Source organism: Poecilia reticulata, linkage group LG16 (assembly GCF_000633615.1).
Source record: "Poecilia reticulata strain Guanapo linkage group LG16, Guppy_female_1.0+MT, whole genome shotgun sequence".
NCBI classification, from domain to species: domain Eukaryota; kingdom Metazoa; phylum Chordata; class Actinopteri; order Cyprinodontiformes; family Poeciliidae; genus Poecilia; species Poecilia reticulata.
The window spans coordinates 15,714,608-15,741,944 of NC_024346.1; the positions used below are offsets into that span (position 1 = coordinate 15,714,608).

The following is a 27,337-nucleotide window of genomic DNA, read 5'->3' on the forward strand; positions in this document are numbered from 1 at the left end:
CATGGAAATACATTCATAAATGTGTACGAAGGCAGCTTATCCTCATTCACTACTGAGACATATGGCAGAGACACAACATATAATGAGGATATTAGTTTTAATTTTACAATGAGGACATCTTGTTTTACTGAAGATTTTTCATTGTTTAGTGAGGAGATCACAGATCAGAGCCAATCAAAGAAAAACCATCTGGTTCCAATCTCTGTCCAACTAAGTGGGATATTTCTATTTGAATTCACAACAGATTTAAGTTCAGATTCAGTTGTGTTTCCCAATCCCAGTCCAGAAGGCAGCCAGTTCTCCAGGTTTTGAACTGGCTCCCTTGCTTAACAATAGCTGCTTTAAATTATTGCACAATTAAACCAATTGTTACAAAACCTCTTGACTAACTACCGCTGCAACATTTTCCTCTCAATGCGGTGCGCCCTCGGCACCAGGATTGGGAAACAATGACATATAGTTTCAATTAAATTCTAATTTCACTCCAGTTTAATAGAGTCAATACAGAGCGATGATGATTGCATTCTAAGATGTCTCCAATCAGCATACAAACATAGCAGCCAGTGTAACTAATTGACTCCTGAAATAGATTAAATCTGTACAAATGGTCACTCAGTGACAGCGTAAATTTCTTTTGCTATGAAGATGATACTTATTCATGAGCATAGATTAAACCAGTCAGATAAACACCGATCAGGTTTCACAGTAGTTGTTGTTAAAAAGCTTGTGTCTGGTGTTAAATCAGTGACAGTATTTCAGAAGGGTTGTTACTCTCTTTCGGTCGTTGCAAGAACCTCATAAAAGAGAATTATCATTTTAGCTTAGAGAAGTGTTTCCTTATCAGACTCTCTCTGTTATTCTGTCCAGCCATAAATTAAACTGACTCCAAATGTAAGCAACTTTACTTTAACCGAGGAGTCGACTGTGCTGCATGCATTAGCAGTGTGGCAGTGTGAGCGCAATAATCAACTTGTGAGGGAGTCTGCTTTAAGTAACTCTGTTCCATTAGCAAGTAGCGCTGAAGAAAATTTTAATGAAACTAATTCTTTTTCTACCTCTGAAAGCTGCAAAAAAAAAAAAAAAAACCTTTTAAAAAACATAAAGGAATATGTATCGTACTCTCCTTATGCTTCAGTGCTTGAAGAGACATTTGTTTTTTGCTTTTTTTTGCAGGGACAATGCAACTAAAAGTGCATGAAATAAAACCCAGCTATGTAATTTATGGTAGATAAAAGAAAAAGGAAAGAAAGAAAATGAAAACGAATAACATTGGGCAACACAAGGATGGAAAAAGCTCATTTTATCTCTTCCCCTCTTTGCTTCCTGCAAATTCCTTCCAGCATCAGAGCCACAGAGACTGCAAAACCTAACACATTTTATTTTTGGAGGAAATTTAACTTTACCCAATAAATATTGTCCAAATTTAAAGCAAGTGCAAAAAATGTCCATGCCTTTGAGGCATTATTTGTCTCCGTGTCCAATTGTATGTTTTTGCAAACATTTTTTTTTTCCTATCTAAGCCAGTGTTTGTGCCCATAAATTTAGCAGCATGACACATTGCTGCAAAGTGGTACATGAAAAGTCTACACAAAAAGCAGTTTATGATCAGATGCTGCTTAATTTGGATGCATCACTGCGATACTTGGTTGACTTCAAACTGGCTTGTACAGATATGAATGTAGCAATATAGCACGATTTTTCCAGGATTGATTACATAACTGGCAGGTTGAAAAGAACTGGTAGGAGGATGAGAGACAATGACATTTCTTACAGATATTTGATTTTACTGTTTTTATTGTTATATCTTGACTAGACCTCAGTAATGAGACAAACGTGAAGCATCAACGTTTTAGTTGAAAATTGGCACATATGGGAACGTGTCTCACACAAAACAAAGACTCGAGATATGGGCTTCCCCTCTAATAACCTGAGACTTCTGGTAATCAAAATAAAAGCATTTTCCATCCCACTGATGCAGAATTTACATTAACATGTGTTAATGAATATCTGCTACTTTGTTTGTACATAAATCCGGATTTGCTTTACTGATGAGGTAAAGACTGCATGTTATGAATATGCAAAATGCAGTTTACAGAAGTCTCTTTGGATGAACAGCACACATATTTTCAAAAGAATTTGAAAAGAAAGACAAATGTTAAATGCTACGTTGTGTGATGAATATAGGATTACTAATATTAGAGCAAAACCACTATTTAAATTTGTAGCTTACGGCAGTGCAGTGCTACAGGCGGAGTAGATGACACGCATCCAACAAGCGAAAGTTCGCCAGGATGAAACCATTAGACACGATTTGCGCTTGAGATAAAAGATTTAAGACTTACTTTGAAGTTGATATGAAAGACAGAAAGCTTGATTTGGACTTGGGATCAAAAAGTAGAACCTTGACTTGGACTTGAAAGAGAGGACTGGAGCTTTTTCTTGATCTCAGTATATAAGACGGGACCCTTGATTTGGACTCCAGATAAAATTCCTCAGAATTAATTTGGACTTGGGATAAAATATGTTGAATTGTACCTTGGGCAAAATACCTCAAACCTGACATGGATTTTGTGCAAAATGCTTCAAACTTGATCAACAGTTGGGGCAAACAATTTGGATTTGAGGTAAAATACTGGAGAAGTGGATTTGAGTTTGGATAAAAGTCTTTTAGTCTTGACAGAGGAACAGCAGACCAGAGTCTTATGCCTACAATTGAACTTGAGATAAAAAAAAATAAAAAAAACTGGAAACTTGTCTTGTACTTGTCTTGAAAACTGAAAAACTGAATTGGATTTTGGACAAAAGACTGGAAACCTCTCTTAGACTGACGCCAAAGGTGGGGAACATTACTTGCAATTGCAAAATAACACTTGATATTTTCTGGGATTGTTAAAAGAATTCATCGTTTTGAATATTTATAGATGTTAATCTCTTAAAGTTCACCATCAACCCAGAAAGAAGTGAGTTTTTGCTCTGGTCCAGGACAGGTTTACTGCTGCTCGTTACTGATTTTTCAGTAGTTATTTTGCTTTGTAAAAAAAAAAAATATTTTAAATACAAAGCCCATCTGAGGCTCATCTGAGCCGTGTCCACATTGTTCACATCATAGACCCGAGTACCCAGGTGTGTGTCGACGCCACCCAATTAATGACATTAATGAGAGTCTTGGTGGGATCGACAAAGCTGGCTCCATTGCCTTGCAGCAAATAGACACACACTGTACGTTAAATACACGTGGAGCCGATAATAAAACTGCCATTCAACGTATCCACAGAGAGCACAATTTAACACACAGAAACTAATAAGACACACACATCACACACAACCTTCACCTCTTGTAAGGCTGAAAGAATCAATCAGAAATGCTTTCATGCTTCATTATATTTATTGTGATGTTTGTCATTTCACTGATACAATGCTACCACAGTCATTTAGCTGGGGTTTCCATCTGAAACCATTTCCAGCTGATGCACATAGACAATTTATTGACTAATACGGGAGCCTCATGGGATCCAGTGAGGGTCCCCAGAGTGGTTATTATTCCCTGCAGGTAGACCGTGGTGCCTTGCTAATCTGCAGAACTACATAATATTTCAGTGCTCCGACTATTTTCCCTTTATTTCTTCTCGCTTGTAGGTGTCCCTAAAAATGGGTATTGGACAATTATTCTTGATCTTGATCCAGAATTAACTTTGTTCAGTCCTAATTTTTAGGGCACAATCAGCTGAGGTTTAACCAAGAGAAGTGTGGAAGAAACCGTCCCAGCATGGCCCACTGTTATAAAAGTCATTAATAATATTCCAAGCAAAGTGGATATTTTATGACGCAGGAAAATAACTCTCTCAAGTTTTTTCTTCACGTGATCAATCTGCAAAGAAAACATGCCACACTTTCAACAAGTCACATAAAAGCCCAGAAAGTACGCTTACATTAGCCTTAGCAAATCAGAAAATAATTGAAACCAAAAATACCAGAAGGAAAAACAAATTGATATAGTATAGTGTTAGCGAGGGCTGCGCGATATTACAAAATATTCCAATAATTGGAAAATGTCACAATAGTGACATTGATTGCAATTCACATATTTCCTACTAAGCAAATGTTCTAAGTTAAGACAACTTATTGAAAATAAAAGTCTCACACTAGGTTGCTATGTTTTATAAATCTCCGGGTATCTGTACGTACATGCGACGGTCTCCTGTTACACCTCAAATTCAGATTATTTACTTTCCTTACTCTTGTGAACGACTCCTTATTTCTTGAAGCAGGAAAAGTAATTAAGTTCATCAAGTTAAGGTGTTTTGTAAAATTAAGACACTTATCATCCGGTGATGTCAACGTTAAAGCCCCTCAGGGTAGCAAACGCAAAATCGCAGGCAAAAAAAAAAAAAAGCAATTTCTTGTGCTTCAAAGATGCAAGCAAGTTTAATAAAAAAGGATTTGTCTGTCACCGGTTGCTCCAGTCCTCTGACTTCATCCAGAAATCTATAAATAAGGTCTTCATGTACAAAGTTCATTTGAACATTTTAACTGAACTCATCAGTTAAAATGTTTGTGATTAATCTGGAGGTTAAAAATCAGTCATTGTTATTAAACTAATGAACAGACAAACCATCCTAGTGTTTACAGCTGTTGCTCATCGACACAAAATAACTGCCTGAAATTCATTAATTAAAAATATATCTAATATTTTTCTGCTCATAAAGTTTGAAGTCACTTTAACACAAAGCGTCCGTTGCCCAGCCACGCCTGCTGCGGTTGCTGCACGTGATGGGGATGCTAGTGCCGGCAGGAGATTGGGAGCATGTTGAGCTGGGAAGAGAGATATAAAATGTTCTTTTGTTAATCTACTCAATAAGTAATTCCTTTTGATTAAATAAAGGTAGGACTTTGGGAGGACGCTGCCAACGTAGAGGTGGGAATCCCTGCAGGTTGGGGGAGGTGATGTTGGGATTTAGCCTAAAATCACTTTGGATAATCGTTTGAGTGAGGAAGGTGATAATATGTGCACATTTCTACACAACAGCAGATGACAGCTCGACAGGGTAATTCTTGTTTACGGCTCTAGCTTTGGCTGCTTGTTTTTCTTTTTTTTTTTTTTTTACAAATTCCGGTATTAAGAAGATTTTCTCACTAAAACTGCTGGGTTTAAATGAATGATATGCTTTAATAATGTCATAAGTGTATGGTTGATAATACAGGTTTAAAAAATTGAGTCCATTAAAGAATAAAAAGCAACATCGTATTATTGCCTTTAAATACTATCCTGAAATGTTTGCATTCGGAGTGTTTTCGGTTTTGCTTCCTAACAAAGGTCTAACTGTTGTAATGCAAACTTTTATTTATTTTGTATTCGTTTAGACATTACAAATTTAAAACATTTTGTCACAAAATTGTGCTTTTTTTATGAATAAATAAAATATCTTTTGTGACTTAATCAATCAACTTTTACAAATGTTGTGCTCTAATATTTCCAAAACTTATTTGAAAAGCTCGTGGTTAGCAGAAGCTACGAAACGGCAATTTGGTTCACTCTGTTTCTGTCTCTGGTGTTTTTGGTTTGCATTGACCCTGTGATGAACTGGCTTTATCTCCTGTGGTTTGATGAACTGTCTTTCACCCACTGATGCATTCATAGAAAATGGGTGGAGAGAAAAAAACAAATACTTTTATGGGAAAAAAACCTAGCCTAAATCTTCAAAACAGTATTAAACACTTTGTTGTACATGCATTGCAAACTTCTGCTTACTACCTTAGTGCTACTTCAAACGTGAACTGAAATAACTTCTACTTTAAAGGCTTTTCCTTTAGTTTAAAAGGTCTTTAAGGGCAATCGGTACTCAATGAGGTGTAACAATTTTAATCCACTTCTTTTGCTCACTGTAATTGAAAGCTACACCATATCAAAATCATAATGCGTATTACTTCACCATATTGTTTTGTTTTTTTCTCAACCCTCTCATAATCACAGCTATAGAAAAGCTACGTAATTACATGCTGCAGCTGCTTCCTGACGGTGACAGAGTGGGGTGTCCCTGAGATTTATTCATTACTTCTTTGCAAATTTAAAACTGTATTCATCCCAGAAGACCACCTCAGACCAATGCATTTTTTATAACATTTGTGCACCTGCCCTCCTGACTCCACCCTTGTTTACCTTCATGGCTGAACAGCGTGTGTGTGCGTGTGTGTGCGTGTGTGTGTGTGTGTGTGTGTGCGTGTGTGTGCGTGTGTGTGTGTGCGTGTGTTGCATGGGTTATTGTTGGATTTGTCAGGCACAAAATGATGCACATTGTGAGAAACATTGTCATACAAAATGAAAGGCATTATTCAGTAAATATCTCGCTCAGAGATCGGACAGACTCCGTTGAGCATTTTGACCCCCGACCTGCAGGATATTACACACAAACCGCATGTATGTATTTTTATGAGACATTCATTTAGCAGTTGCTGGGATCTGAATGATGTTATCGAGTTTGGCTGGCATTTACATTTCCTCTCTCACTCTCTCACTTCTCCCTCTAAACTCCTTTCTGGTTTCCCTCTTCTCACGTCTTTTATCTCGGTACGGTTTGTTTACCACAAGAAGTATGCTTCTCCGTCTTTCTTCCCTCTTTCTTTCGCCTGCTGCTCCTCCGACATTATCAGATTAGATTTCTTCTCTCTTTTCCTCCAACGGGCTTCAATTCAATTTTGTTGTAGAGTCCCACATCCTTTTCTCCAGACTGCTCTACTCCCTCGTTACGCGGCATTCAGCTTCTCACTTGCTCCTCTTCTTTGCCCCTGTTGTACTTTAACACTCGTATGAATTTCTCTCACTCTCTTCCTTTTTTTACTCCTGTGTCATAAAGAAGTAAAAGACCATGAAAGTAGCTCGATTGTGTCTCTTTTCTCTTTGAGTCACTCTGCATCTTTTGCTGACTTAATTGCCTCCGTGCCAGGCTTTAGGTTTTACACTTTAAGCTCTTGTAATCTGGTGGGGAGTAACCCAAACTCAAAGTTGTAAGCCTCACGTGAGCAGTTAATGGCTATCTTCACTGACTACAATGGCTTTGTTTGTCTTATTAACATCACAAAAGAAAAATGGGTTTTTCCTCGTTAATGTCTGGGAGTTTTAATCTTGTTAGAAATCTAAAAAGATTAACCTGAGAATTGATCAGGTTCTAACAATACATGTTAATCTATCTACATGTGCACCAGAATCAAGCTGCCTTGCACTTCCCTGGATCTCCAACAATGTTCAATCAACACACAGGTTGAAAACTTCAACTCATTGTGACTGAAGTCACGACTTGATTGTTTTCCTGAGGTTTCTTTTTTTTTAGGCCATCTTTGCTACAAAAAAAAGAAGAAAGAACACTTCTTCAAATTATGAAGATTCTTCACAATCTTTAGAATTTTCTAAAATAAAATCAGAGGTTTCTGCTCCTCTGCCATAAGTTTCAGCTTTGTTGTGACATAGAAAGAATAATCCAGACCTTCATCAGCTAAGCAGCAGGATGAAATGCTTCTTTCTTCTTTTTCAAGCCGAGGCTCCTTTCTTTTTTTCTTATATTGTTGAAACGAAACACAAATAAGGAACAGTAGGACAGGGTTACAAATATAGTACAGGAGGATGGTGCTTTCTATTCTCTGTGTCCTTTTTCACATCAACCTAACAAGGTTTGTTTGAATTTGTAAACTGCTTTTGTTTACAGCCTGGCATATCAAATAAAATGCTGATGAGCAAGACTTGCTGCTGCTTGGAGTTACTACATACTATATCCAAACCTGAACATAAAAAAAAAACAGAGGTATAATTTGAGTCAGAACAGAATCAAAATTCAGAGATTGAGCAGAACCTCCATAGATCATACTGATCTCAGAGAGGGCTTGTGAAGAGTGGAAAATATGTATTTTAGTAAGCTGTTGAGGACATTTGGGCATAAAAATTATAAATATATGAGGCATGTAACTACAGACTTAAATGGAGACAGTTTGTTGCTTTCTCCTTTACTGGCTTCTTATCTGAATACTGTCTTCTTGCAGAAGTTTACATATTTTTAAGTGCTCATTCGGGGGGATTATTTGTGGCTACTGCTCTGCTGTGTAATATACATGAAAGCACAAAATTGGACTGTTAGCAGCCATCAAATCTCACTTGTTCCTGCTGCCTAAAAATGTTCATACAAATGTCTACTGCAGTCAGCTTAGACTTGGTGCTTCTTGGGAATCTTCTAGGGGTAATTTCTGCCTTGTGTGGAAAATGATTAGACACATTTAGCTTACATCATACTTTACCATGTACATGAAATGTCCTTTTCCTTTGTTTCTTTCCGTTTGAAATATTTTTTCGTCTTTTGATATTGTGCATCAGAACATTGATGCTTAAAATCTGAATTAAGGCAGTAGCTGTTTTTTCTAACAGCTTTGTAGGAAATTATATGAATGATCTCTGAACTCACCTGATTCTGTTTTGTGTGCCTGTGGGCCTTTAGCCAAAACTATCAGTCAGTAGACAAGAGGATAAGAGTTCAACCTGGACATTTAGCTATGCAAATACACAATCGATGGTCATTCACAAATAAAAAAAATAAAAAAAATCTTGTTTAGTCAAATTTGCATTTATTTTTTGTTGGAACCAGATAAAAATCCTATGTATGCACAGGGAGCAACCACTGGACCAACTGTGCAGACCTGTGAGGGTAGCTAGCACTGTATTATCTGCAAATTCACTAAGGATGGCAGTCATTTCTCTTAAACTATCATCTGCTAATTCTGAATTTATTGTTTTTGTGTAAATGTGTGTTTAACTCGGTTGCAATAGTTATTTAACAGTGTGTGCTCATAGGAGGAAGAAAAAAACAACACAAATACGTTAAAAGAATTAATCCAGGCGCCATTTTCCACCTCTCATCTGAGACATTGAGCACTGGTCTGATGCTTCAACTCAAGTTTATTAGGCAAATATAAAATAATGCAGACTTACTTTACTGCTAAACTGATTTTAGAACTGTGTATTACAGTGTTTGTTTCAGCCCCTGCAGTTACTGTTAACCTTTTTTTTTTGCTCTATTTTGTATCTTTCTGAAGTCTTTACAAATTATTTGCAGCTGAGCTCAACGCAGTAGTACACATATTCAGACTTTTAACCACAAATATGAATTGCATGACTCATTTTTGAGTCCATCCATCTTTTACTGCAGAGTTGAGCAGCGGCTGCCGATTGTTTATCGCTACCTACTGCGTGTGACAGCAGCGTTAGTGGATTTAATGTCAGGGGATGACTGTTGTCGATGGTGACAAAAGGAAGGGAAAGAAAGTAGATAAAATCCTTGGCGAGACTGTAAAAGATCTAATTTGCCGTAAACATTTTGACATATTAATCACCCGCCCATCATCAGTGTTGATAATTGATTGTTGTTACAAATATTAGATGTATTCTTTGGTGATTGTGGTTACTTACTGATCTTCAGGTAATTGAAAAATTTTGTCACAGTACTTTCATTAAGTTTCATTAATGAAATCAGAGCCTATTTAGCTACATGTTAGAATTTCAAATGAACTAAAGCGGTTCTGATTAAGAGTTTCTGTCGCTTATATTGACTTGATGACTTTAGTACTATTAATCTCTCGACACTGAGTCCGAGTCTGATACAGCTTTAAAGTTATTACCATCAACACCTGTATGTTAGAGCTGCACAACAGACTGAATCACAGTTATAATTGCAGTGTTAAACATGCAATTTTTGGATGTACTATGTGGTTAGATATTATATTTTAAATGCACTAATATTCTGCCATATTCTGCCTGCTAATTATATAGTGTTGCCTGCTAGATAGACTTTTCTTGCTCTTAAAGCAAAAATGCTAAAGTGCACAAATAGTGATGTGGAAATTGTGAGAAAGGAAAAAAAATATGAATAGTGTTTCTCTGCTGTTTTTCAGTCCAAATGTATCTGCTTAGTATCTTGGTATGCATAGTGCATTAAGTTAACACACATATTTTAATTCATATTTCATGGTGTACTGTGGAAATTAGACATTAGTTTTTGCATTGTGTCCCAACTAGCTTACAAACCAATGATGCTGATGTTTTCACAGCAACAGACACTTTGTCCCAACCTACGTTTCTGTTGTGATATAAGGTTATCAACAAAATCTCTACAATTTCAATGGGTCACCTGAAAAGGTTTACCATTTATGTTTGACCCAATTCATACAGCTAGACTGTATTAAGTGATAGTCTTATGCTAGCCTTTTTACAGTTTGTTTTGATATGACTCAATGATAAATTAGCTGGAATGCAATCAAATCCCTTTGCACTTAGCACGTTAGCATTAGCTGGTGACATTACACGAACAGACAGAAGGTGAGCTGCAGCAGCCAATTTAGTCACTCATTCCCAATGAGTGGCACTTGAAAGGGTGAAATTAATAGATTATTAGGAAAACCAGATTTGTAAATCAACCACTAACGTACATCATGTATAATGCAGCAATCAAATAACCTGCCGTTTTTATAAATTAGCTTAAAACAATTCTGCCGCATGTTTCTCTGGATAAAAGATAAGAGTTTGGGAGACATAAAATCACAGCTGATCTGATCGGCACCGCGATCAACGCATTCATGCAGTTGAACAAAATTCATAACATTGTAGTCATTGCTGAGACTAAAGTCCTTCCTCTTAATTTCCTGAAAGTATTTTTGCTTTTGTCTGTGAAGTTTGTATAAAGAATAAGATCAAAGACCCAGCTTCACTTTGTGAAGTAAAGCTTTGAATGTTTCACTTTGAAATGGTGAAAACATTTAGGATTACCTCTGTTGTGAAACATTCAAGCTCTGCAGAGTTTCTCAGTCATTGTTTTGGCAAACCGCTTTGTACTGAAAGAAAAAGTTTGATGGTTGCTAGCATTCATACTGTTGGGAGGCGCCGCTGCAGCACCGCTGACTCGTTTGGCTTCAGCAATTGTCCGTATTTGTGCATTTGTTGGAATTCAAGTGGTGATGGTTGGAACCAGCATTAACTCATCGTCAGGGTGTTGTGATTCACGGCCTTATCTGAACAACCTCTTTCCATTAGACTGAGTTAACTACAAGACCAACAGACTGCGATTGTTTAGACTTAATGGAGACTGAAAAGGGAAATATATGGGTCTAGTCAATGGTAAATCAAGACAAAACCCATTAGGACGGCAGCTGACGGAATAGTGAAACATCATGAATCAGTTGTGATTCAAGCGGCTAATCAGAGAGATAATTTTAAGGCCTAAAACCAGACAATGTTCAAAGGCTTGATTTAATAGAAAAAGAAAAACCGGAGAAGTGCTTTGCTGTGAAGAATCATTTGTTCTTCTACAGATGTCCTGCTTCTGTATTTTTTTTTTCTTCTCTCATTTCAGATCCTCAAACAGATTTTAATATCAAACAGAGTAAATCCAAAATGCAGCTTTCAAATTATGACATCATTAATTCAGGAATAAAAACAATCCACCGCTACTCTATGAAAACTAGTATCTGGTCTAGTACCTTTGATAGCAACAGCTGCCATCAAACGTTTGCAATAATTGACAATCACTCTTACTTTGCCGTAGAAGACTTTGAGTTTGACTTTATTGGACATAGTGTAACAAATTCATGAACAAAGTTATTTACAAAGAAAATGCATCTAAAACAAAAGCAAACAAAAGAAGAACAGTGTTGCTCTTCTTTGCAGAATTGTTTTTTATTTATTAGCAACATGGGAAATATTTTGAGCATGAACTACATAAGGTAGCCCCACAAAATCTAAAGAAGATTTAGGCTTGGACATGTTGTAGCGTTTTATGTCATTGACCTGTTGATTAACCCGCTTGAGCATAAGGTTAGACTGACTGAACTTTGCCTTCAGGACTTTCTGTTCCAGAACATCGAGTACAACAAGTCCTTCAGGCGCTGAAGCAGCATAGCAGCACCAGACCATCACACAGCCAACATCATATTGTCTTTTTTTTCTGTTTATTCGTTTTCATTAAAAGCAAAACAATTATATACAATAGAGAAAATACACAACTCAATAAAATGAAAGGGAGCAGAAAGAAGAAAACAAATCTTATAATATTTCCCCTGTTTTTGTTCCAAAAACACATATTCAAACAACGGGGATTTTACTGGGGCTACTTGGGGATCATCACTCAGGCTTTTTTGTTCTTTTTTGTCAGCAGTGATCTTTCCCATCGATGTCAATTTTTGCCTGGCTTCTTCATTTCTTGAAACTTGAACACTAACCTATGTGTAGGTAATTGAGGCATGCAGTGCTTCAGATGCTCATTGATGCTGTTCTGGAGAAGTTTTCTACTCCTGAGGACGCTCACTACTGCTCCGTTTGCAGATAATTGTTTCCAGTTTGTTTCAGGACGTGATGTGTTGCTTTTCCAGATCTTTTAGTCTACTTCATGTTGTCAGACGGGTTAAATTAAGTTTTGCCTCGACAGTTCTGGCAATAATTAGACTGGGATGCGATTTGGTAAACTGAACTCAGCTTCCCAAAAAAAATGGACTAATCAAAGTTAGTAAATCGTCTAACAAGATTGGCCATTTTTTTTCAAAGAGATCAAACTGGTCACTTTTCTTTATTTAATAAATGAAATCATTGTTTGAAAAAGCTTTATGCAGTCTTTGTCTGATATGTGTAAGTATTTTTAGAACCAAAATGTTTAATTATTGCTAAAGGTACACCAAAGAGCCACTTTTCTATAGCTCTGTATATTTGAGAAACATACTTCTGACGTACGTGCCCATGGAGTTGAAGCGCTGCGTTTTGCATGAATCCCTTATCCACCATCTCGACCTCAGGCTTCTCTTGTTTTCTTCACAGGTGGAAACAAACTCAGCAACAACAGGAGAGAAAAAAAAAACCTGCTCTGATGGAAAATGATTCATTGTAGTTCATGCACTTGAAAGAAATCTGCACTTGAAAGGCAAAAATTGAATTGATGTTGAAACTAATCAAATAGAAACTTTTAAAGAGAGTGTGCAAGAAAGGGATGTTTCTCCAGTCCATTAGTGCACTTTAAGCATTACTGACTCGTGTTATTCGGTTACTTTTGGAGAGTTTTAGAGGCGTTCCATTGATCAAGGAGACAGCAGCTTGGCACTCATGGACACTCACAGGAAGGCAAGATGGCATTAGAAAACAAAGTGAGCCGTTGTCTTGCAAGGGAGATGTCTTTTCTCATTGAGGAAGACGCCTATACTTAGTCACTTAATGATGTCATACTCTGCAGAGTCTGCATCGTGCATGCTCGGTTCGGTCTGCGAATGATAGAGGATGACAAAATGTAACAGCAGAACACAGCAGAATCTTGACTCTGGACATGAAAGAAGCAATTCATCTGCTTATTTCCATGAAACGCCAATTTATCAAATGCCATGTGTGTCTTATTTACCCCAGGACATTTTTGGGATTACAGCATGTCTTTCATATCTGCTCTGAGTGAAGGAGATTCCTTGTCTCTAGACACCACTGGTGGAAAACTCTCTTCACTCCCTTCCTTCCACTTGCCGTTTTTAGACCTGCCTGAAAACAAGCCTGCATAGCACACGCACACGCCTGACTTGTGATCTTTTCCTCATCTGTCACACTTTCTAACACTTCCTTTTCACTTCACTTCCCCGCTTCCTGTACTCATGCTTGCGTAGAAACAGCCACCGGGGTGTTCCCTCACAACTGCAATTACAGTGAGGGAAAAGTGTGTTATCCTCCTTGAATATTCATATGTTTCACCGTGTGGGAATCTGGGTTTGTGTGTCGAGACCGGGTGTGTACGTGTGCGTGCGTGCGTGCGTGCGTGTGTGTGTGCGCGCGTGAGGGTGTGTGTGTGCGTGTTTGGTTCGCCCCACTTATTTTGCCTTCCTCTTTCTGGGCTTTCTATGCTACGGGACTCAGACATTCCCTGGAGTTCTCTCTCTGTGTGGGTAAAGGTGTGTGTGCTAGCCTTTCATGCTTCGTCACTGTCTGCTTTAGTAAATATCTCCTTTAGCATGCGTTAGCCCCTCTACCTCCCGTGGGAAGTGGATATGGAATTTTCTTGCACATGCACACCGTTTTTTTTTTTAAGGTGTACACATGATATCACATGCAAAATATTCTTTGTTGTTGGCTTTGCACACTTAGAAGTCTGGCTTCATGATTTGAGGCATCTGGAATGAGAAACATGAAGGCCCTCTGAGGAAGCTTTAGAGGTTAACGCATGGTTGGCTGGCTTGTTGAGAGGGAAAGACTGAGAGGTCGCAGACTCCTCTAGCAGGCAGCAGGAGCAGACGGGGAAATGCCGTGGGTGGAGAGTGGCCTGTCAGACTTCACACCTTCACCTCTGTAGACACCTCAGCTTATTTTTAATGCCGATCATTTTCACACATTTTTTTCCTCCTTTTTTATTTTGTCTGCTCTTCTCTAGCTGATGTCTCTCTTTTCCTTACTGTGTCCTCTTTCTGTCTTACTTGCTTCCCGTTTTGTTTCCTGTCCCCGGCCTTCTGCCCTGTGATGTCACAGCCTGTAAAAATTAAGTGGACACATCTTCTTTTCGCAATCTCTGTTCTCCTCCCCTGTGGGTTTGTTCTTTATGTCCAAGTTGATTCAGCTGCTATCCAACCTCAGTCCATCTTCACCGACTGAAACTCCTTGTAAAACTTGCGTATATAGAAATACAACCGTTAGAACAACTAGGCGACCAGAAGTCGATCAAGTAACCAGGAAAAAAATGCAAACAACTTAAAAAATATTTCCTTTCAAGTTATTCATTGCGTTTTTATCCAGATGCGTTTAGAGCTGCTATATCGACGTTTAACTTTTAAAGAATTCAGACCATCCAGCTATTTATCTTCTACACCTGATTGTCCTCATACGGTCAGTCTCCAGTGGTCGATGGACGAGAGGCGGGGTCGACTCTCAATAGTCCATCACAGGGCAACACAAAGATACACAGGACAAACAATCATGCACACACACTCGTACCTGAAGACAATTTAGAGAGGCCAATTGAAAATGAACAGGGAGAACAGGCAGGGATTCAAACTCCAGGGCCTTTGTTCTGCAAGGAAACATTGCTGCCAACTCCACCACTATGCATCTTTGAGTACTTAAAAAAATTACCCTTTTTTACTTTCCTCTAGTTTACTTTTTGCATAAAGTGAAAAATTTGCTCTCTTAACAATGCAGTCTTTCTAGTAAAATAAAGCAACCAGCATGCATTCTGTGTTTCTTACTGTTTTCTAAAGCAGCTTTCAGTTATTGTAGCTTTAGTCGCTTCTTATAAATTTTTTTATAACATTTTGACTCTAAGAAGCAGAGCAGAATGAGCTGTGCCTTATAGGTGTTAAAGTTGTATTCACCGTTTATTGCCAAATAAACGCAGTCTTTAGTGGTTTTGTTAAGTAAACTGGCTTTTTATCTTTCTAAAAGCTTTAAATACCCAAGTAATTTGTGAAAGTTGCATGCATGCTGTGGAACTGGTTTTTGGATTAGTTTTTTTGTTTTTTACTTGCTATGAAAGATAAGATAAATGTAACATAGTATAATATGATTTAAAAAGCAGTGTTACAGGAAGTAGCCAACTTAATAAACACATTTCTGCTGCAAAGCATGCTCACCGTGCTTTAAATGGGTAGCTAAGCTTCCCTCCAGTTTAGTGGTGATTAGCCCTGTTGGCTCACAGCTGGAAGTTCACTGGTTCGGATCTTGAAGGCGGATTTTTCCAGGTACGGCAGCTTTCTTTGAAAGTTTAAAAAAAACAACATCTTTAAAAAAAAAAAAACATCTTCTTTAGGTTAATTAGTGGCACCTTTTTTCCCTCAGGACTGGATGTGTGGATTGTTGTTGACTTGCTTTGCCCCTGTGTTGTCCTTGTGATGCCTTGCCACGCTGACTGCTTGGACAGGTTGCGGAAAATTAACGAGAACGTGAGACTTGGTAGAAAAGTCTTTGATTGGCAAAGATCCTGCTTTAGTGGGACTTTGAGAAGAGTTTGTATGATTGTATGTTCCATGCATGAACATTAGGGGTTAACACTAGTCATCATCGCTGTGAACATTTTTAATGACATGCATAATATGCATTTAAGCTGTGTGGTTCATAAATGTTTTATGTGTAGATTTATGCCGTTTTTTAGGATGTGCCCAGCATTTTCCTCTAGTCCCTGCTCATATGCAAAAATGCTATTTTTCATCAGCAGATGATGAAGACTAATAACCATTTGCAACCATTTGGGGACTAATTTTGCTACGCAGTCCTCCGTCATCCCCTGCCTCTGCCCTCTTCATGTAGGGGCAGTGGCACTCACTCACTCCCACTGACAGATTACTCTCCTAATGGAATTTAATTATTTATTCCTTCCTCGTGGCGATTTCGCCAGGAAAGGACCAACCGCGTGACTCTACGGCAGGACAGGACAGGAGGGAAGGATGCAGGGAAGAAGGAAGGGTGAAGCACTCATTTCCTCTAGCGGTGCTGGAAGGAGGCTCACTTCACTTCTGATTCAGAGGAATGTCATTTTGTGGAAGACAAAAAACACTGAGCCGAGGATGCTGGGAGAAGGAAAAGCACAGAGTGAAAATGTATATGCGTATGAATTTAATGCATAACCACTTTGCATAGAAACTTGTTTTGTTTTTTGGGTTTTTTTGTCACATATCTTGTTTCGAAACAACTCAACCTTTTCCCTTTAACATTACTTTAAACTTCTTATCATGAATTGCTAGTGACAGTGTGGAGTTTCAGCTCAATGTCTGATGAAACAGGGCACCACTCTTCCTCTTGTACCTGTCATTTCCCACTCTGTTCAAACTGTTCTTTTAATTAAACAGCCTAACTTTGGTATCAGACATTACTTTAGAAATGGGAATATAAGTACATTTCTAAATCACAAACAAATGTGTTGTTGATCTGAAACTAAATTTAGATAAAGTGTTTCTCAAGTCTTCCACCTCTGTTTTTAGCTAAAAAAACAAATCTGGTATTGTTGCTGACATTTCGACCTTGATATTCTCATGCCCTGTATTTCTGCATCAAAAGCAAAATAACAAGAAAAACATTTTATAAATAATACTTTCTTATGCAGTGCACTTTTAACATTTACATTTCACAACCACAAACGTCAACATACTTTACTGGGATCTTATTGGGATAGACCAACACAAAACAATAGGTGGTTGTAAATGGGACAGAACCAATAAAATATGGTTTTAAATTCATTTACAAAGAAAGAAGAGTCAAATGAGCTCATACTTCTGCCTATTTATTTTAAAAGAAATGATCATGTAAACATGTAACATGGTGCATGAATGTGAATATACTTGAAATAAACAAATGTGGCGGAAACTGTTTCAATAAATTAGAGAAAGATCGATCTTTGTCTTTTAAAGGGTCTATTCGAAGGTAAACATCTTTCGAAGCCACTGAACTAGTCAGAGCAGAGCCCGATATGAGTTGCACACAGTGTTTTTTACTCTTCACCACATCCTGCTCCTACAACACACAAGCATAAGATGGAGAACTCAGGAAAAACCTATCTCCGTAAAAGAGAAACAGTTGAGCATATACAGTTCTAACCACACCTGCTTGAACGTTTTTTTTTGTTCTCTGTGATTTCACCCACATTGTGTGAACCTTTGGCTGCACCAGTTTCTTGCACTTTGTCCTAGACACTTGCTTTCACTATGAGCTGAAAGGAAATCAAGCAAAAATGTCTGTAGAAATAATAATTCAGACATTCGTATCAGTTTTTCTACTACACAAGCAAGTACATTTAAAGTCTCCACAAACCTGGCCTTCATAGAAAAGTAGAGCGAAGGTAGAGATTGTCACAGCACACAAGAGGAAGAAGGTGCATCCAGTCAGCTTTTATCAACTTTTTTGGCAGAAACTTGCAAAACGAACTACTTGTGGAAAATTGTGCCATTAAAAACTAACAGTGTAAGAACGTGGTAGTGACGGCATCAGGCTGTGGTGATGCTTTTTTTTCTCATCAGAGACAGGGAAGCTGGTCAGAGTTCATGGAAAGATGGATGGATGGATACAAGTCAGTGGTGGAAGAAAACCTGTGAGAGTCTGAAAACACACAAGCCCAGGATAACAGCCATGCACACACCAGACTTAAATCCATTTGGGAATCTGTGGCAAGACTTGAAAATTGATGTTCACAGCTTTAATTGCGGTAAAATGCAGAGCAGTTCCATGAAGTATTGACTCAAGCAAGGTGAATACACATGTACCACACCTTTTAGGGAGATGTGATAACAATTCAGCAAGGATAGTAATTAGATTTCTATTGATGTGGATATTTTAAAATGAAAACAAGAAGTTCAGATGTTTTTTGGGGTTTTTTTGTCTGTCTTCAATTTTCAATACTTTCCAGACTGTCGTACTGTCAAGCCTCTCAATCCGCTCAAAGCCTTACGACAAAGTAAGACATCCTACAACAGGGATTGTGTTGTAAAGCCCTAACCGTTTATTTTCAAAAATAAAGAAAATATGTACTTGTAAAAGTTGAAGTAAGTATTTTATCTTCAAATATGACAGTACAAATTCATTCCTTCCTCGCCAAGGTATGAGCTGTCACACACACAGACACACACAAACCTTTGCAAATCTCCACCATGAGTATTAGACAACCTGTCAGTTGTGTCCCCTCTTCATTCACAAACGCACACCTCAGCGTTTGTTCTTACTTCTCCGTTTTCGCTCCGCTTTCCGCACCTTTTCCTTGCGCTTCTCTCTCTTTTTGACTCCCTCTTTCTCACTGGGGATCCTAATTAAGCTTGGCTGCTCTTTGATGTTGTCGCCTTGGCAACAGTCACCATGACGAGGTTGGGTCTGCACACACACACACACACACGCACACACACTATATCACTCTGTCTCTCACACTCTCTCGGGCACACAGAGTACGGCACACACAAACAGAAACATGCAAATGCACGCTCTCTGCCGTCATTAAGGAATACAGCCAGCGTTTGACCCTTGGTTCAAATGACGGCTTACACAATGACTCCTGCTTGAGGCTGCGCTACATGTGTGTGCAACCAGGAGAACACTGAGCAAAACACGGAGGTTTTGCTGTGTAACATGCAAGATGGTGAACTCTGCAAGTGTTCGTATCCACAGGTGGTTGAAGAAGCTTCAGCCTCATCATGACTCCGATCAGTCAGCTCGGACACACGAGGCGTCACGTCTGCTTGACGCTATGCTTGACCTGTTGCTGGACTTGTTTTGTTTTCCTAAATAAATGTTTGCGGGGCCCTCAAAGCCCTTGAGATGAATCATGAGGTAAAGTGGAATTGTATGAGCCCAGGCTGGACGGCAGCTGGGAAACCCGGCTGATTTACAGTCGGGGAGTTTATCGTTTCTCTCGCGGTGCCCCAGCCTTTCTGTTTCTCCTCCTCCCACTCGCTCTTTACCCCTTCCATCCACAACAATGATCTTTGAGACATTGTGGTTTACGATTGTGACATTTTGATTAACCTAAAATGTTGAACATTTGTGTCAACATGTTTTGTACAGATCAGCTAAAAGACAAACAAGTCTACAAGGCAGAACAAATCTACACAAAGATCCCATGTCGGCATTCAAACTCTTCAATCTTTTTGCTTCAAACTTCTTGCTACAAGGCAACCAGTTGCTCCACTGTGGAGCGTGGCTGACACCATTAATGTGTCGTCTCATTGTTTATGATTTGGCTGACTTTGATTCTTAAAAAACAAACTCCTCTTTATCATCAGCTTTCTAGCTGGCACATGAAGGTTTTGGATCACAACTAACTGGGAAATGGAGCTGCTTATAATCTCATCCCCCTTCACAAACCCTGCAGTTCCATTTGTGGAGTAGTCATCCTCCAGCATGATGCTGCCAGCGCCATGCTTTACTGTTTAGATGTTTTGTTTTTATTTTTTTTCTCAGCATGCCTTTTGGGGATATCCTTCTACCGACTGATTATTTATTTTTTTTACGTAGTTGCAAGCAGGACCAGCAGCCGTTAGTTTCATGTTTATCCCTAAAAAAAAAAGCTTTGTTTGAAATACTCCACTTTGGATGCTGGTTTCCACCCCCCCCAGCCATTAAATTACAAAAGGTTGTGTGATATGCTTACCCCCCTGGCATGGAGTGTTTGGAAAGGATGAAATAGGACTCAGTCCAACTAGTTTGGATTTTTGTGATTCATTTGCCTCCAAGTGCAGAACCAAACCAAAATGTCTCCCTTTCCCTGATATCCCCTTGTACCTATCTTTATCTCTCTATTTCCTCTACTCCTCACTCATCTACTTCCACTGCACTCTGCTCATCAGCCCCACTCCCACCCGCCCGCCCTCTCTCCTCTCCTGTCAGCTCCTCCTCGAGGGAGGGCCCCCCTCAATGAAAACCTGCTCTTACCACCTCCTTATAACAGCAGCTTTGGTGACAATATCAAGAGTAACCACAGCAATTACGAACACGAAATATCCACAAACATGGAGGGGAAACCGCAATTAAAGGAACGCTTGTAGTGAAGCCGGAAATTTGATTTCACTCTGAAGGACGACAATGAGCTAGAAATATTCTCTGAAGCTATTCCTGCAGGGAAAGTCTAAATGAAAGTTGTGGTAAATGTAATGAGCAAGCATGCCATGTAAGTGTGTGTTAAACATATGACTGTGTTTATTTAGCAGATAAGACAAAATATATTAGCCTTTAATTTACAGGGAAGGTAGAAACATATGTGCACCAAATCTGGGTCATCTGCAGAAGTAAAGCTTGATGTTCACCCACACCGAAGAAAATAAAGCTAATATCTGTTTTCCAAGAAAAGTAGCAGGGTAAAGCTTTCCTCCTGGCTGCGATCCACCATGTTCCCTTGACACAAATTTATTTGTCAAGTAAAAGAGCCAAGAGATTTACTTGGCTAAAGGAAAGATTATCACTGAGTACTTGGCAATTAGCTTATTCTACATCGGATTTAAGTAAATGTACTTCTATGATTTTGAAATGCTTAATTTGTTGTGTTTTAAGTAATTTGTTCTTCTGCTGGTGAGGTTTTATTGTCTTGCAAATAACTCCGCAAAGTTTGCTAAGCATTTAAAACACCAATAGTTATAGACTTGTCATCTGCCTATGACGTAATTCATCCCCATGCTGCTTTAAAACAAGCACATTTTTTTTATTTCAGAGGCCCCCATGGATGAAATATTGTTATACAAAACTCTCCTCTTCTACCTCCACCTGTACTATCCGTCACCTAACAAAAATATATAGATGCATGATGACATATGGACAGTGGTACAATTTGATGATACGGTTATCTTCTGGGATTAAAAAAAAAAAACCTCAGTTTTGCAATTAATAAAAAATACAGATGAATAAAATTAGATTTGTAATCCAAAGTTTTATTCTATTTTCCCCTCAACACACAATACATGAAAACAAACCGAATAAGAGTAACTCTTTGGAAATAAGCTTTTTAAAAATCTCTGTGTTGTTGCTCTGCTCCGCTCGGTAGTTTTAACAATAACAATAGGACATTTTATTTAAACCCCAGACACTTTGCAGGAATAAAGCAATTACACAGATGTAGTCATAGACAGGCATTATCGTCATTCAACAGCACATTTGTAATGTATATATTGAGCAGAATTTCATTGAAAAGCTCCTCCAATAAAATGAATAAATAAATAAAACTAGTACAAGAAAAGTTCTGACAAGAATCTGAGTTTCTAAAAGATAAGGGGAAGAAGGTCCGGAGTGTCGAGGTGTAACGTGTCACTTGGACTGACTCAAACTTTGACTTGTAAAGAAGTCTCTTATGTCCATCTATGTTTTTTGGACGTCTTATCACTTAGCTGTGCATAATTACCAGATGTTAATGTCAATAAAAGCTCTGATGTTAAAATCCATCTGAGTGATGTGACCCAGAGCATGTTGACACCGTACAGGCAGATGAACACAGACTCCTGAACAACCAGCGAAACATCGGTGCACAATTCCAGACGCTCTCTACAACCAGATGGAGCGTCAGCTGGATGGACCAATCACACTTAAGCAAGAAACATTTGATGAGCTTCTAGGCGCCCTGAAGGAAAACAGGCTTCAGCTCGAGCAGCCGTTTTCCTCTCGGTCCTTGTGCACGAATGGTATCCCGTTAAAATAGCACAACATTGTTTTTGGACAGCAGGGTACCAAATCTGCTTTTTTGAAAGGGAAATGGGGAGGTACATATCCCCCTCTGTTCCTCTTTCCACATTGCATCCGTGCTTTAGAATGTTTGTGTGAGCTCAAAGTCAGTAGCAGCCTTCTTATTTTCATTAACAAGTTGCTCAGACGCATATTTTCTGAGTTTGTTTTTGTTCTATAAGGATATGTGTTTATCTTCTTTATTATTTAACATGCACAGACACAAGGCAGACCAAAATACAGGAGACCTCTTCATACGATGACATAGCTTGTTATTTGGGGCGTTCCTGATGTTGCTATGGAGCAGTTTTACCGCCGATGAAGGTTGTTAGTCCTTGTTGCTGCCGTCCAGAGTTCAGGTCCAGACATTGGGGCCTTTGCTGCAAGTCTTCCTCTCTTCGTCTTTCTGCTCCTTTCCAGTCCGGTGGCTGTGATTAAGGGCCACTGTTCCCACAAAGGTCTTGTTTCTTGGTTTGAGAGAAACTTTCTTGACTTCCATGTAAGTAAAACAAGAATACTGTGCCACAGTTAGAAGTAGTTATAAAAACCAACAAGTCACCAATTTCAAACAGATCCAAGGAGCTGTTAGCAACTGACTTTTTTTTTTCTCATTGCACAGAAACTCAAGAAAATAATAATCTCTTCTGACATTGAGAAACTTTGGTAATAGTAAGCACACAGGATTTTTTGGGGGGGAGCGTTATCTCATTTATATAACATCTTTGTATGTTAAACTCTCAGTTAAGCATCAGAAGAAATTGATTGAGAGGATCGATCAGCCCAGCAAGATCAATGGCTCTTACCAACTCCTGCTGCAGAAATTAAATGATCCATTCATCCATAGGAAGTTTACTCTGGTCTAAAATAATTCTTCACTTCCTCTTCACTCATTGTTTCTGGTGTTCTGGCAGAAGAATTCACGTTAAAATAACATTGAAAAATTGCTTTAAGAAATCTCTTTTGTGTGTTTGAATTCCTGTATGTGCAGCGTATAAACAAGTTTGGGTGATCAAACATCCTCTTTTCCTCGAACAAGTCCACTTTTCTCGTTCCATCCTGGACATCTTGTGAGTTTTCATCGACTGATGAAAATGTCCAGGTTTTCGTCATTTTTCAGGTGACCAGTAGACAAACATAAATTCGCAGGTCTTTTGTCAACCCCAGGCTGCCTAAGAAGAGGTTATTTCTTCTGATGTTTACAAAGTGCAACTGTAGTTTTACAGACAAACTGGAAAATGTTGCGTTCTGGTCGCAACAAATGGATAGTAAATATGTGCAAATTTAATTTATCATCTTTTCTGCAATTACCTGCACATTCAGCAAGCAGTCCTCGGTTCTTCACTCACAGTTTTCAACAATTTTTAAGCCTTTAAACATCATACAATACAGTGCATTGATGCATTGACCATATATGGAGGGAACAGAAAATACTTTTTCTTTTTCATTTTAACACAAGGTGACGGACTTCCTCTGACTCCAGGTTTTTTTCCTAAAGTGGATGTTTGGCCTCCTCGACCCCCTTTTGCCCTGTATTTCCACTCATAGCCTGCAGAATTACATGGAATCATAAAACAATGCCCTTCCTGTGTAAAACAAAGAAATAGCAGTAATTCAGTGATTACAATCCTATTTTGCATTAGCGCCGGTACTCCACATGACTCAGCATCTCTGGTTTAATTTTAGAAAGACGAGCCTTGCAGGTTATATGAAAACGAACCAGAGGACTGCAAGGAGGCCGAACTGCTGATTAAATGGATTTTGTTTTACATCGCAGGAAAGACATTTACTCTGATTTGCTGCTGGTATCTATAATCATCAAATAAGTCTGCTGTAGTGATGAGGGGACTCTGCCAAAAGAGGTTCATCATAAAGTTTTTTTTTTTTTTTCCCCATAGAGCTATTAAAAGACGTCTCATTCTTTTTTACTGACTTGACTCTCGCCGTGTCCTTACTGTCCCCCACAGCTGTTCGTCATAGACAACGGGGCGGACGACTGGCGCATCGCCATGACTATGGAGAGGGTTCTGCTAATAGCCCTGGAGCTGCTGGTGTCTGCCGTGCATCCTGTGCCTGGGGACTTTAAGTTCCAGTGGCGGGCGCGGCTGGCCTTCTCGTATGCGCCTTCGCAGGCCGAGGCAGACCTGGACATGGTGCTGAGCGTGCCCATGTTCCTGCGCCTCTACCTCATCGCCAGAGTCATGCTTCTGCACAGCAAGCTCTTCACCGACGCCTCCTCTAGGAGTATAGGTGCCCTAAACAAGGTCAGAAAACTTCGCTGCTTGCTGCATGGATTCCAGAGAGTCATATTCTTCAAGACTTAACTGGACTAAAGTGGTGAAAAATCCTAAGCTACAGATGTCAAGAGCTTCCATCTCTTAATATAAGAGTTCCTTCCTTCGTTCTCTGCTCCTGATCAGATCTTCTTTTCATCAGTTTGTTGAAATCCCTTCCTCTCCTTGTTTGTTGTTGTGCTTAGAGACTCGGATGTGAGCTGTGGTGAATCTTTCATAATACAGTATGAGATGAGAGCGCCTAGTGGGAACAGCATATTGCATATGGCTCAAAAGGGTCGTAAAAAAAAACAGGAGAAGGATGAAGTTAGAAAATGAGAATGGAAGAACAACTTAGCAGGTCATACAACAGACCCATGGTTCTCAAACTGCTGGGCTGCCTATAGTGGTACCTTAATAGTAGTTTGATGGTTTTTTATCAAGCTAAGCCTGATTTGTATGGTAAATATAAATAAGTAACTCAGTCAGTAGGAAGTAGAAACTCAGAAGGAAAAGTGGAGTGGAGAAAATTACAAGATCTCCCAGTAAGGGAGAAATTCAGTGGCAATAAATGATGTTCCCAGTATTTCCAAACTAAAATAAAACTGGATCAGGGAGTGACATGATACTGTACCTAATGATGCTCCTGTTCCAAGCTTGAGAACCAGTGGGATTTAAAACTTTATATACCTAGTTACCAAGCTTATGCTACAGCTGATCATTATCTAAAGGGTAAGGCGGGTGCTGTGATCCCCCTAAGAAGATCACAACACATAGTAATTGTGTTCAAAGTAAGTATCTTCACTAGCCTAACTAAATAACACCAGATTTTGTCATGAGCTGTTTCTGTCCCTACATGTTCGCTCTGCTACCTTCAGCTCTCTCTTATGAAACGGCAAACTGGACAAAACGCGCATTCATACTCTGTGTCACTGACGTTGAGTCATGTGCTCTAGCAGGCGGTTAAACACGCACTCACTACCTGCAGCGGTCAGAGAGCGTGCAGGAAGACATGTTGCAAACAAAAAAACAAAAAAAACTGCAATGCAGGGAAAGATATCTGCACAAAATTTCGTTTTGATGGCTGCATTCATCCTCCTGCAGGAGTAACTCTTCTCCTGGTACGTAAAGTGAAGGTACAAGTATACAAAATAGGTAAAGTGTTTCATGTCCTTCACCTGACACGCAGTAAAAATCCAGCCATCACTGAGTAAATGGTTTTGACCTGGCTTGACTATCACAGGGGAAACACTCCCTCCAGCTGTGTGAGGCTGAGCTTGGCAAGCAAATACATACATGATAGTTAGAGACAGAGAGGTGGAGCGAAACAGGGACAAATAAAATATGAGATGAAGAGAGAGACAGAAAGATGGAGAGAGGCAGATAAAAAGAGACATAGAAATTAAGTTTGATTAAAGCAATAAGTTTTTCCACAGAGGGATTGCTGTTATTATAAGACAGCAATGACCAAGACCAAATCCCCCTGGGAAACACTGAGGCTACCATTTGCAAAAGAACGTATTTCTCTCCATTTTGTACTTTTAAGCACTCTAGTATAATGTGTATTAAGGGGCTGGATGAAACATTTTATGAGTTACAATTTGTGAGCTGTGCTTTTTGTAAGTGCTTTTTCTTTTTCTTTTTTTGACTAAGTTTTAGATGTAAGCCAGCCGTGCTGGTTTTTAAGATCAGAATGAATGGAAAACCTCCAACCATAAGTCCAGTTTTTATTTATAAAGTTCCGTATTTCCTGAACTTTATCCCTTCTTCTATTCACTCAATGTTCCATCCATCTATCTCTCCCACCTCTTTATGTGTCTTTTTTCCTTTCGCTCTTCTTTCCTTTCTTCGTTCTTTCTCCTATTATGTTCTAATTTACTAAATTCAGTTGTACTACTGTTTGAAAACTTGAAATTTACTGGAGGTGGAACTGGTTATAAAAAAAAATAGAGGGAAAGAGGTATGTTTATTTTGCCGTTTAACAATAAACAGGATAATAACATCAGTGACACATTGTTGTAATCTGTGAATTAGGTGTGAAAGGAGGACAGCAACGGAGACAAACCGGACTTCAGTCGAGTAGTTTAAATGTTTGCTGCCGTAAATATGCTGACATTCCTCTGGCCCTCTCGCTCACAGTGATAAGGAGAGGAGGTGAAGCTGCTGCCACTGAAGTGCTGCTCTAAAATGACAACTCATTTATCGTTCGCTTTATCCTTCCAGGGCCCAACCATCAAATGATCCATCTGCCTGGACCTCCCTGTCAGCCTCTTATTGACAAATGAGTCATGTTTAACAGCTACTCAGAAACGGGCCAATTACTCAGAGACACGGTAAAGCTTGACCCAAAGCGGAGGTCAGAACCTGCTCTGTACTCCCGTTAGTGTCAGCATCTCAGAGTCGGCTACTGTAAAGACTAATTAGGAAAAATTCCAGTCTGAATGGGTTTAGAGGTTCACAAGAAGATTGTTTTAGATTCACTCAGCAGTATACTGTAACTTTATCAGCTCCACTGTGCTCAGTTTGTGTTTTTGTTATTTCAGGTACATTTTAACACGAGGTTTGTAATGAAAACCCTCATGACCATCTGCCCCGGGACGGTGCTGCTGGTCTTCAGCATCTCTCTGTGGATCATCGCTGCCTGGACTGTACGAGTGTGTGAGAGGTCAGTGCAGGACTTAATGCATCTAAGTGTATTTCTGGTTTTGGTAATTATGCGACAGTGAGATTGGATAATATTAGGAAATTTAAATAGTCGATTTCATTTGGGGAAAAATATATATGAGGAATGTCTGGTAGTTATTATTCCTCAGGATTCAGATTTAACTTTTTTTAATCTGTTGTGCGTTTGTTTTGATTCACCCATCAATGGGTTTGCAAATTTCTTTGTTTACTTTATGTGAATACAAAT

General features: G+C 39.0%; 1 protein-coding gene across 2 annotated transcripts in view; it reads left to right on the plus strand.

Annotated features, from left to right (window-relative positions):
• Positions 1-27,337, plus strand: part of kcnn3 (potassium intermediate/small conductance calcium-activated channel, subfamily N, member 3) — an 82,929-nt gene that overhangs the window by 24,304 nt on the left and 31,288 nt on the right. For both annotated transcript variants that reach the window (XM_017309640.1, XM_008431748.2), the window contains exons 4-5: positions 24,121-24,417; positions 26,970-27,091. In XM_017309640.1, coding sequence (XP_017165129.1) covers positions 24,121-24,417; positions 26,970-27,091 — 419 coding nt within the window. The remainder of the gene's footprint in view (positions 1-24,120; positions 24,418-26,969; positions 27,092-27,337) is intronic.